Source organism: Sorex araneus, chromosome 10, assembly GCF_027595985.1.
Source record: "Sorex araneus isolate mSorAra2 chromosome 10, mSorAra2.pri, whole genome shotgun sequence".
Taxonomy (NCBI): Eukaryota; Metazoa; Chordata; class Mammalia; order Eulipotyphla; family Soricidae; genus Sorex; species Sorex araneus.
In genome coordinates, this window is record NC_073311.1 from 64,069,869 (window position 1) to 64,082,081 (window position 12,213).

The window sequence follows — 12,213 nt, forward strand, 5'->3', positions numbered from 1 at the left end:
GCTCACCATGCCGAGTCCGAGCCTCCAACGCGGCCCCGCACCCTCGGAGCCCAGACAACCGCGGGGGAGAACGCGTCCCCGTTGTCAGGACGACAGGCCCCGCCCACCACGCCGCAGGCCCCGCCCCTCCCACGCGCCGCGGGGGCGAGTGCGCAAGTCCGACAGGGCTCGGGCCCGCGCAGTCGCGCCGGGCACTTCCGGCCGTTGCCCCGCCCCTCCCGCCCGCTGGGCGGCTTTACGCCCCGCGGAGTCGCGACGGCGCGGGCTTTTACGGCCGGAAGTCGCCGGAAAGCGCGGCGCGAGGTCACGGCCGGAGGGGCGCGGCGTCGGCTTCCGGATCGCGGGGTCGGCAGGCGGTGAAGTATGCGGCGGGCGGGTGGGCGGGGCGGGGGCTGCGGCTGCGGGCGGGGGCGGGGGGCGGCGCAGACCCCGCGGCCCCGCGCCCCTCGCGCGCCCTCCCTCGGCGGGGTTTGACTCGCGCGACCTTTCGGGGCGCCCCCTTGACCCTGTGCCCGGAGGTCACGGCGCCGGGCAGCGGGCGGGGCACCCCCCAGCCGTGCTCGCGGGGGTTCGGCCGCCCCCGGGGGAGGCGGTGAGCGGGGTCAGGCCCCGGCCTTGCGGGGGGCGTTGCTGGGCCCCGCGCCCCCCCCCGCGGCCGGCCCGGGGGCTCCTGCGGGACGCTGGCGGCTTCATGGTAACGACCGCGCGGCCGCGCCTGCCGCATCCTCGGGCCGTTGGGGACCCGCCGTCCGAGGACACGCCTCAGCCCGCCCCCCGCAGACCCCCACCCGGCTCTCCGGCCCCCGGCCTGGGCGCGGCCGCACCGACCCGGCGGAGGCGCCTGCGCGGGGAAGGGCAAGGCCGGCTGCAGAAGCCGCCCGGCCAGGAACGGGAGGCGATTCCTGATGGACACCGGGTACAGGGCCGAGCTGGGAGGAACCCGCCGCGGCCCCGAGGCCGTCCTGAGCTGCGTTCTCAGGGCCGGAGCAGGCTGCAACGGGCGTTCCAAAGTCATATGTACGCGAGTTTCTTTTTTTTTGGCTTTTTGGATCACACCCGGCGATGCACAGGGGTCCCTCCTGGCTCATGCACTCAGGAATCACCCCTGGCGGTGCTCAGGGGACCCTATGGGATGCTGGGATTCGAACCCGGGTCGGCCGCGTGCAAGGCAAACGCCCTACCTGCTGTGCTATCGCTCCAGCCCCATTCTTTTTTCTTTTCTTTTCTGTTCTTTTTTTTTTTTTTTTTTTTTTGCGAGTTTCTATTTCAAAAGCACACAGTTCTCGGGCGCAGAGAGCTCGGTGGGGGCGGGCTGGAGGGGCTGCGGGAAGCCTGGGTTCAGTCCCTGGGTGCTGAGCCCCGACAGGAGTGACCCCCAAACCGAAAGAAAACCCCCCCATGGCCTTTAGAAGTCCACACTTAGGGCAGAGGCAGGCTGTCGTCCCATTCTGAAAAGGAAATTAGGCATTAATAGGAGTTCAACCAACCAGCTGATTCCTGCCCAGACTTCACAAAGTCTTCGGTAGAGGGACGTAAAGATGACTCGGAGACGAGAAACCTCAACAGTAAGACCCTGGAAGCCGCCACTCAGCGATGTGACCTCACACTGCGGCAGAGGCCAGTTTCTAAAGCACGAAGGTCCCGGCAGCAGGGTGGTGTTGTCACGTGCAGGCTGCCAGTGACAGAAGGGGCTGCGCCCAGTGGGTTCACTGCTGGACAAGATGGACAGGCCTGTGGGTGGCAAGGCCTCCAGAAGCAGTCTGAGTTGGATGCTCACTGCGAGTCCCCATCCCTCTTCCTCGGATGCTGCAACAGGCCAGTCCTCAGGTTGCAGATTGCTCGGGGCCAGAGGACCATGAGACCCGACTCCGGTTCCCCAGAGCTCCTATAAGCACTGCTGCCCTTCCACTGGGTGGACGGCGGAAAGCTCAGGGCTGACTCGGCAGATGCAGAAAAGCAATTCGGAGGGAAACAGATTCCAAAGACTGATACTAATTCGAGAAAAAAGTTCCCCATTGTATGCTCATGACAGGAATTTGCTCACAAACCACTAATAACTAAGGGTGTTCACAGGCTTAATGCCAACTGTTCTGAATTTTTTTTCCCCTTAAGAGGAACCGTAGTGGTAGAGGACACAGCCAGAAACAAAAGGTGACCACAGACCTTTCAAGTGTCCTTTATTTTAAAGTAAGGTTGAGGCCCTCTCTCCAGGGGGCAGACCTTAAAACAACCCGTTCCTTACTGGTGCAGCTGGTCCCTTGGCCCTCACCATCACTGGTAGCCTGTGGTAGGTTCTCTGTTGCCCTGCATACCTCAGGACCTCTTAGCAAACCGTCAGCCTGGCGACACTAATTGTTTTAGGTGTATCCCCACAAGGGCATGTCTGTTTAGTTTGAGGGGTTTGACATGCATACACGCGGAACCACCACTCCCATCATAAACATAACTAGCACCCCAAAGATCCCTCCTGCTGCTCCATCCCTTCCACGCTAGCTGTTTCCACCCCTGAACCTCTCTCACACGTTTTCAGTAGCTGAGGTGGCCTACAGCCATGCTAAAAGCAATCAGGTCCAGATAAGCTCTCCACGTAACATTGCTGCTTTTCATTATCACAGTCAGTGCAGTGGCCTGTCCCAAATCCGCCTTCCCCATAAAACATTTTGAATGTTTAGTGCTCCTTTTCAAAGTTGATGCAAGATGGGAGGCTCCCCCGCAGTACCTGCCCTCAGCCTCAGTGCCGCCCAACAGCCAAGGAGAGATGTTACCGCGCAGCGTGCAGCCCGCTGTCGCTCTGAGTGAGCCAGTGAGCATCCACATTGTCACCACTCCAGGACGGCTGCAAGGAAACAAGCAAATCCTGTCCGATACTGCTGTCCAAATAACACCCCAAATGCGGCCAGCAGTTCAGATTTTCAAAACGAGAAATAACTGACCTGCAACCTTGGCCACGCGTCCACTTCCTGAAAACCAAGGGAATCCTGAAGAGTGATTCCGGGGGATCTAGGGACCTGAATACTAAGCGCTGTGGCCTGGGTTGGGTCTCTGGATCTCCGGGCCGAGTGGCCGAATGGGAAGGGTGGGGAGGGGCGAGGAGCTGCAAGTCTGGACACTCACAGTTTAGCTGCCATGAGACTGAAGTGTTTTAGATACAAAATAGGAAGCAACATTCTCCAAAGGTTCATTTAAAAAAGGTATTTTTTACAGCTTTTCTGTAGGAAGGCAATAGTTTAACAATTTCACTTAAAATTGAGGAGCAAAGTACAAAGTTTTTTGCAGCTGTGGGACATGTGGGATACACTGAAGGGGCCCCAAGGTCTATCGACACCCACTTGGCCCCCTAGCACAGCCAGGAGCACCCTCCTGCCTTGAGTAGGAGAGGACAGCCAGGTGTGCCCCCGCCCCAGCACACCCCCAAATAAAACCATTTCTTTAGGGCGTTGAGAAACTGGGAGTTGAGTGAAGGGCTGCTCTTATGTAGCTTGTTAGCCATCTGACCCTTGGGAACTGGAGAAGTGTTTCCCCTTCCTCCAGGAGCCAGTCTCTCTGCACCCGGCCTTGCCTTTCTCAGCACGTGGCCTCAGGCTGATGTCCAGGGGCTGCTCACCTCCCTGCGCCCACTCTTCCACAGGAAGGAAACCGGTCCTGAGCAGTCCGTCTGTCCATGATGTAGCTGGGCTTCAGCTGTCCTCGTGCTCTCCTGCACTCCAGTGTGAAGGGGACGTACCCGACACGTCTGTCTACGTGTCATGCAGGCCCATTTTCTCTCCTTTCCCGCTTCCTTCACAGGACCTGCACAATTCCTAACACCTTGTTTGCGTTTTATGACAGATCTTGGTTCTGTGCAAACACGTCTCTTACCTGACACCTTCATAACCCAGTGTCCAGAACACAGAAGTATTCCAAAAACAGGACAAGTTACTATTGTCCCAACGTGTAAAGTCATCTTTCCTCCTTTAAAGACGACAGTGCAGTTACTTGCAAATTCTTTTCCTTCAGGTATACAATATATGGAAGGGGATACTTTCAATGATATGTGAAAATGGCCAATTCTTTAAGAGGAGAAGTTCTGAACCTTTATAAAAATGTAAGTAATTACGTTACCCATTGTATCAATGTTACTCTACAGCAAGGACTGTGTAGAAAATATTTCATCTTTCTTTTTAAGCTGCTGTATCTTGGACGAGAATATCCCAAAGGTGCTGACTATTTCAAAAGGCGTCTGAAGAATGTTTTTCTTAAAAACAAAGACGTGAAGGACCCAGAGAAGATCAAAGAACTTATCCGACGGGGTGAATTTGTGATGAAAGAGCTAGAAGCCTTATACTTCCTTAGGAAATACAGAGCTATGAGACAACGCTATTATTCAGATGATAACAAAAGTAACTGATCACTTGTACTATCGCTTGAAAATCAGCGTGGCTATTCATGTAAACCAACAGTTAGAAAATAGTGATGTGCCCAACCCACCCGAGCTGCCTTACCACTGGGCAGGGCTTGCCCCTGCACATGCTCAGTGCTCCGCTGCCCTGCAGCCTCCCTCTTGACGTGGGCAAAGTGTCACGCACTACATTGCTGCCAGTCAGCAATCGTCAACTAATGAACACCCAGTTGTGCAGGAAAATACAATGTCCTTGAAAAAGCCTTTAGACTGAATAAGCTTATCTCAGTGCACTTCTCTAATCTGCTCATGCACATTTAACATAGCAAAGTGACGCCCTGGAAATTGATTCCTTTGAGGTTTTGAAGGGTACCCACTACTCCAAGGGTTTTTTTTTTGTTTGTTTGTTTAACCCCCAGTGGCACTTTAGGACATCCACGGTTCCCTACAAAGCAAGTAACACCTGCAGTGATTAAAGCAGAGTCACAGAGACAGTACGTATCAAGTACTGTTCTCATCTTGAAATGACCTGACATCACAGACGTGCTTATTCCACAGCCACTTCTGCTGCCGGCTCCCTTTGGGCCTTGAAACAAAGGACCCACTGTGAATTACCTCCCACAATAAAAAGTAATGATGTTCTTCTCTTTTGTCATGAAATCAGATCTTTTTCGCATCTACTCTGAAGTGAGTTAAAGGCAGTAAGTCCAAGCTGACACACCTTTTCAGATATTCCCGGCCGGCACCTCTCATAAATTTAGCGTATTTCTAACTTTGGAGTTGGAACAAGTTTCACAAGAGATTTCCTGAAGCTGCTCGTGCGCCTGGCTCGAAAACCATTCTGCACCAGCCACGGGCGGAGTCCACATTCCCAGCAGGAAACACACACTCCACAGTCATCGGAACTGTTTTATTACATTACAGTAATTAGGAGCAGTACAGTTCATGACAAAAATATTACAGATTTCAGATCACTTCACAGCACATACTCCTATGAACATTTAAAAGTTAATTTGAATTAAAAGAGTGGTCATTTCTTAATTTAATGTTTCATGTGACCAACATTCCTAGGTCAGCGCAACCAAAGATGGGAAACAACTGGATCACACTGCATATGTCCCACAAAGAAGCACAATGTACAAAATGTGCATGTTTCAGTTCACACTGTACAAAAATAGTTAAAATACATTCCAGGTAAACATGTGACAGTAAGAAAGAGTACTAGTAAGAAATTGGCACTCAAAGGAAAAATGCAAAAGTATTTTCAACATGAAAACACAAGACAGTGGAATTGGAAACTTTTGGATAAAACATTACATAACCCATTTAGCTTGACAGGGGCACCGTCCCCTTAAGTGACATTTGGGCAGGCAATAAATTTCTCTAGATTCATTTGAATTTGCCAAACTGGCACTGGAAAATGGGAAACTAAAAACTGTTCACCTAGCTTATGACTTCTTCAGGACTGATGAACAGACCTTTAAGAAAGAATTTTCATTTTCTGAAGGAATTTACAGCCACCGATTGTATGCTGCTCAGTTTCTCAATGCAGATTTCACGCTGCCCAGTATTAAGGAACTTACTAATAAACAGGAATTTAGCTTTAACGTAACTTATGGATTCTTTTAGAATTCACTATATAATAAATTATTGCATTTGACAAATGAAAATGACAGTGTCAGTTGCCAACAATAAAATAACCGGTATTATTCGCGGGAAATGGTTAGGAGGAAAAAAAAAACCACCATGAAATACAATGAGATGAACTTAATGCAAATTGCAACTTAACATCCCTCATAACAGCCCTATGTGTATTAGAACAAAATTGTGCAAAGGTGGCCAAGGTGTGATGGCCAAGAAAAGTTCAGTTCTCAACTCCTGTGCAGTGTGACTCAGTTAAAACAGAGTCCGGAATTCCTAACTGGGAACACTCACTCAGACGACACATGCCTGCTCCATTCTTCCATAAACATTAATGTTGAAGACTGGAATTTAGTAATATTTTTTTAAAACTTCAACAGGATTTTTATCTTTAAGGCTGTAATAATTAGGTAACATGTTACTTCTAGGATTATCTCTCTCATTCAAAAATCTCTGTATAAACAAACCTTTTGTCAGACCATTCAGGATTCACATAATAAAGGACTACTACTGTTTAAAAAAAAGTTACCCAGCTACATCAAAAATTCAAGAGTCCTAAGCCCCCGGCCCCCAACTATGCACTGCAATTCCTGAAGTGTGGCATAGCTTTCTCTCGTGTAGAAACAAGAGGAGGTACTGTTTAACTATAGTCTTAACACCCTGCCCTCGAGAACGTTCCCTCAAGCGGTGGTTTAGTTATTTCATTTCAGAAATCAGACTGAGATGAAACAAGCCTTCTATGAATTAGCTCAGGCACCTTGTTTAGTCATACCCAGATGAAACTATTTTAGAATTCAACATTTAATTTTAAAAGTCTCGTTTAATTACTTAGAAAAAGAGACCAACTAGAGTATTTCACACTTGGGAATTTTAATATTAATACAACTTATAATTGCCCCAATAAAATCACAGTTATGCCAAATGAAAAACGATATAATCAAGTTTATTCCTTTTAAACAATAAAGTAATTTATATAAAGTAGTTTGATTAAACAATTACATTGGAATCAGCAAGACAATTACTTTAGAACTAGAAAAAAAGACCAAATTCATGCTCTGAAAGCCTAAATTATGCATAGTGGTATCTCTGGGTCATGTGCCAGACATTTCAACAAGACACTCAGACATTCTGTAACCAATCAAGGAACCACATCCCCCTGTTTGGGGGTACCGTAATACCCCCACGGCCAAGTGCAGTGCCAGCAACCACCAGGCACTCAGATCTCGGCTGAATAAATGAATTCTGCCAAAAATCTTGAGGCTCAAATTTCAAACTCCTTTTCACTGTAAGAAGGTAATGAGCAGTGGAATGTATCACTCTACCAAGGCTAACCTCACTGCACACTCCACACCGTACAAGGAACCCTCTCGGCTGCCTTTACTCAGTCCTCCTCCCGCTGGACAGGGTGCCGTCTACTCAGAGCAGGTTCGAAAAGTCCTAGTCACAAAGGGACGATCCAGCAAAGAGATGACGTTCAAAGGATGAAGATGCTATTGCTCCAGCCACCCCCTGTACAGGAGCTGCTCGGGCCAGGCCCACGGGGGGTGCTGATTCGCTTGCGCCTGAGGAGGGCGTGGGGCACGCTGATGCAGCCTGACGGGAAGCCTCCGCGGAGACACCCGAAGCAGCAATGAATCTTGAGGTTAGGGAAGTATTCAGAGAAAAAGCAACAAGACACGGGCAGAGCGGGCAGACAGGCTGGGCGACACGGGGAACGGACATTTAATCAAACTACAATTTTGCTCAGTATTTGCACTGCAGGTGAGAAGACAGGTAAAACGTTAGAGATTGTGCCGAGATTGAGGAATAGGTGTATCTATGTAAACTGAATGCAAATCAGAGTGTAAAGCTACTCAGCCTTTGAGATGACTTCCCGGGCCACAAGGCAATGGATAGGAAGGATCTGTCCGGAACCGCAGCTGGGAGACGCAGGACTGGAACCCAGGCCACTTTCCTTCCAACCCGGTCATGTGGCCCCGCAACGGACCATCTCATGCCACAGATTTCAGAGTCAGTAATGTTCAGTCACATTGAAGGAACCTTTATTATCTATTTCTTAAGCATTAATCTTAAAAATGGTTCAGACTTATAAAGTATTTATGAACTGTGACTTAAGCCAGTGTTAAGGAAATAGCCAACACTAGAAACTTGGAAGTGTTCTTGCTTCGTTGTCCAAAGTATTCTTTAAATCTTGGCACCCACCACCTGATAATCCATTTAAAAAATTATTTTGAAGGTGGCTTGCCTGAAGCAAAAGAGGTATTCCTCCGTCCTCATCTGTTCGCAGGACAGCTGGTGAGAGTGTCTCACTGGAGGCCCAGGCCGCCCCCCCTCCCCATTTCTGACTCACCGACTCAAGACCACGTGGGGAGACAAGGGCCCAGGCACGCTCTGATGGTCCCAGGAGCCCGGCCCGCCATGACGCGGCCCTATCCTTACGAAGCTGACTGGCCCAAACCATCTTCCCACAACACCGTCAGCATCCAGACCATTTCCAGAGACAAGTTCAAGATCTCAAAGTTGGGCTCCAACAGAGTAACCTGACACAGGGAGACTCTATCTCTACGCAATCACTATGAGATTCTTTCTATCCGTGTTTTCTCAATGATTACAGGAATTTCGTAGCAGGCAAATGCAGCCCCCAGTGGCTGCCGTGAGCCTCTTTCACGCGGGGTCTACCCTAACAGGCCAAGGCGGCGTGGAAAGGAAACGGCCCTCAGCATTTCCACTGCCTTGTATTTTTTTCCATTTTTTTCACCCTTTTTATAGAAAAAATATATTTTAGGAGCATGGCCATGACAAGTAGCAGTGGAAAGAGGGAGCAAACCTTTGCGAACAACGTAACTTGACAACCATTAGGGTGAGTGAAATCACAGGAATGAAGCCTCCAAGCGGGTCGACAGGGAGCCTAGAAATTCATGTTCCCTGGTGTATCAGGAAATCGCAACTGAAATGGTAGTTGGTTACCCATCCATTTAAGGGACTACATAAAAGACAGAGTAGGGATGATTGAAAGCTTCATTAATTTCTTTCACACCAAAGTTCACAATTGGTAAGAATAATAGGAAGTAATCAACTGCATGCACCAAAAACCCCAAGACAAAAATCTCAGGTATTCAGTTTCCTCTTCACAGGCATTGCTAGTTCAAAAACCAAAACTCAGGGAATACTGGCACTTAGAGGAAAAAGTTTCCACTGTCATTTTAAAATAAGCATTCAAGATAAAAGCTAACAGTTTGGATGGAGCAGAAAGAAAATTAGGTAATGCTAAACAAATGCTAATAATTTAGTGTAATGTACAAAAATTACCACTTTTACTTAAGTATGCCTTAAGAAAAAAGTACAAATTGTATTTACATAATTATACACTTTGTCTTTGACTTCTTTTTCTTCTTTTTACCATCTTTGCTCATCTTTTCTTTATGTTTTCGAATTTCTCGAACTAATGTATAGAAGGCATCATCAACACCCTGAAATACATAACAATATTAAAATGTGAATATATCATGATTAAGGATGCACAAATAATCAGACAGAAAATCAATGGAAACATTAACTGACTAAAACGAGACACTACATTCTCTTCAGGTGAAGAATATATATTAGATTTTTAGGATTCTTAAATGTCTTTGTGGGCATTTTTTTTTTCAACCTTGTTAATAAGAACATGGATATTTTCAACAGAAAGTAATGAAAATTGATAACAAGGAATCTCTTATTTTTCCGCAATATTACTCTTCAGATTTTTCCATTTCAACATACCTTAGCCACCAAAACCCAATACGTTTATGTTTATGTTACCTACACTTAATGACCTGAGCTTCCAGGCATTAGAAGCTTTAAGATTATAAAAACTTTAAAAAGATTACTTAAAAATTCAAAGATTAAGACTATAACAGACAATAAAAGGTTATTAAGAATACTTAAGAGGTCATTTAAGATACCAAATTTGGGGGCTGGAGCAGTAAAGGGAGAGAATGCTTGCCTTGCACGCTGCCAACCCAGGTTCAATCTCTGGCACCCCATACCACCGAGCCCACCCTGAGACCTGCGGGGAGTGAGTCCTGAGCCCAGAGCCAGGAGTGAGCTCTGACCACTGCCGAATGCGGTCCAAAAGCAAAGTAAGATTCCACCACCTTCTAAAGACACAGTACTGGAGCCCTTGTTAAACGCTAGTGCTCAGCCTTCCACCACTACCAGTAGTGAACACTATCTGTATATACTTCCAGTCTTCAGATATTACAGATTAAGGCATTAGGTTAATTCACTTATAAAATAAATCTGCATCGCCCCCAAACAAAACACTCTACTTTGAGAAAAATATGACACCTCTGTTATGAGGAGAAAGGAGTAAAATACGGCATAGTTTGCCAGTTTAGAGGAGGCTCTTCTACTTATTCCTGTTCTGATCTGGGTTTTTGGAGGTTTGGGGAACCAGGGCCCCACAGGATGGTGCTTCAGTGCGTGGGCCAGAGGATGCGATGCTACTCGGCCCGAGGGGCTGGGCACCAGCTGGTCGCCCTCCGGTGCCCGAGGTCAGCTGGTCCCTCTGTGGTGCCGGGGCCTCCAGGGCTGCACTTGGTGATGCTCAAGGGACCAGCTAGTGCTGGGAACTGAACCCGGGACGGCATGTGCCAGGCCTGTGCCCTACTCACATCTATTTCCCAGTCCCTGGTTCTGATTCAATGTATTAAACGTTCAGAAACTGACGCAAAACCAGAGTTATGGTTCAGAAAACTTTGAGCCAGTTACACTGAAAGAAATTCCCACTTGGTCACCGAGCTCGAATCTACCGTGACAGAGCGAACACTGACATCAGTTAGGGGTGGCTGCAGGTGACTCCCCAGCAGAACTCTGCTCTCTGACCATGCATAACATGGAAAATGGCTCTTGAAAATTAGGAGTGACTACAGATTGTAACCTTGCAATACTGTTAAATAAGACCCATGCTGAAGCCAATCACGGCACGTCCCATTAAAAGCAAATTTCAAGCAAAATAAAAGCTTAAGATATCCTTCCTATTTATCACTTTCCATCTACATGACTTGTATTTCTGTAGTTCACGGCAGACTTGTTTCTAACGAGGTGCTGCAGTGCTACGGAAGTGCTCAGCGCACAGCCCCAGCTCCTCTTCCTCCGCCTACGCCGCGTCCAGCTGAGCAGACCAGGACCTAGCGGAGCTTTCAAGGGCGGACACTAGAGGGAGTCTCAGGAGCAATAACCAGCAACCGAGCGGTTTAAATCAAGCCACTTGAACAATGAGAAAGGTTTCTTCCCGGCTTTCTAATCACCTCTGCTCAACAGTCACATACATACATCCATGAACTTTACTGTCCTGAAAAATATTCGAATTTTATAGTAATATTACCTTCTCCTTTACTGCACCACACAGATATTCTACAACTAATATTTCAAATAATAATAAAATTCAGAACATTTCATTTGAGTGACATTTGGTTGATTTTCAGCAACTTCTTAAAAAACAAAGGAGAAATGAGAGGCTTGTTCAAATAAAAAGAAACAGTGGGATGAAAGCTGGTATCATTGACTGAATCTTCGTGAATTCCCTCTGGCCCCGTCTGTGCTGGAAAGCTCACAACCTTCTGATGTCATCGCTGAGGCAACAGAAACATGTGCCTTTGCTTCACCCAGGACAGAGGGGCAACGTGAAGAAGCGTCGTTTATAGCTATACAAACTTTTAATACTTCTATAATTCATCTTAAACCTTGTAAGAAACCAAAAAAAAAAAAAAAGGAACTTGCTGCTGTGTTTTGATTGAACCATTTTCCTAACCACTGAAATCATTTTAATAAAGTACAGAAAGCAGAGATGAGTGCAGTGTGAACCTGACGTTCAAGATCCGTCTCCTGTGTGGTGAAAGGAACCGTCCTGGCCCCCCGGACCCAGTCCTGGTCCTTCCAGACGGGCTGGAATCCCAGAGGCACTGACCCTGGGCTCCGAAGGCGCAGAAAGGCGGGAGCCCTGGTCTGGCCGGGGTCCTGCTCCCCCCCCACCCACCGCTCTCCCCTCACCGTGCATCTGCCCGTGCTCGCGCCCACCCCGACTGCTTCTCAGAGCCCTGGGCGGAGGCCGAGAACCCCGACGGGGCAGACGCGAGGATGCACCTGAGAATCCTCAGGCCAAGCGGGGCGCAGGACAGTCTGCAGCAGCGTGCTCACACTGCACGCATCTC

The 12,213-nt window shown here is 48.2% G+C and overlaps 2 protein-coding genes across 2 annotated transcripts in view; one reads left to right on the forward strand and one right to left on the reverse strand.

Moving 5' to 3' along the window:
* Positions 1-4,039: 4,039 nt before the first annotated feature.
* ETFRF1 (electron transfer flavoprotein regulatory factor 1) lies at positions 4,040-5,022 on the forward strand. The gene is made up of 2 exons (XM_004611272.2): positions 4,040-4,084; positions 4,166-5,022. Exons 1-2 carry the CDS (start codon positions 4,040-4,042, stop codon positions 4,385-4,387), a joined length of 267 nt encoding a protein of 88 aa, XP_004611329.1. The 3' UTR covers positions 4,388-5,022.
* A 251-nt stretch (positions 5,023-5,273) lies between these two features.
* The window catches only part of KRAS (KRAS proto-oncogene, GTPase), a 30,782-nt gene continuing 23,842 nt past the window's right edge, over positions 5,274-12,213 (reverse strand). Inside the window, exon 5 of the mRNA XM_055118083.1 lies at positions 5,274-9,489. Coding sequence (XP_054974058.1) covers positions 9,373-9,489 — 117 coding nt within the window. The 3' untranslated portion in view covers positions 5,274-9,372. The remainder of the gene's footprint in view (positions 9,490-12,213) is intronic.

Excerpts from the sequence above, each read along its gene's own strand:
- ETFRF1 (XM_004611272.2), top strand. The coding sequence starts at position 4,040 with ATGGCCAATTCTTTAAGAGGAGAAGTTCTGAACCTTTATAAAAAT. Across the intron at positions 4,085-4,165 it reads TTCTGAACCTTTATAAAAAT|CTGCTGTATCTTGGACGAGA; the intron begins GTAAGTAATTAC and ends TTTCTTTTTAAG.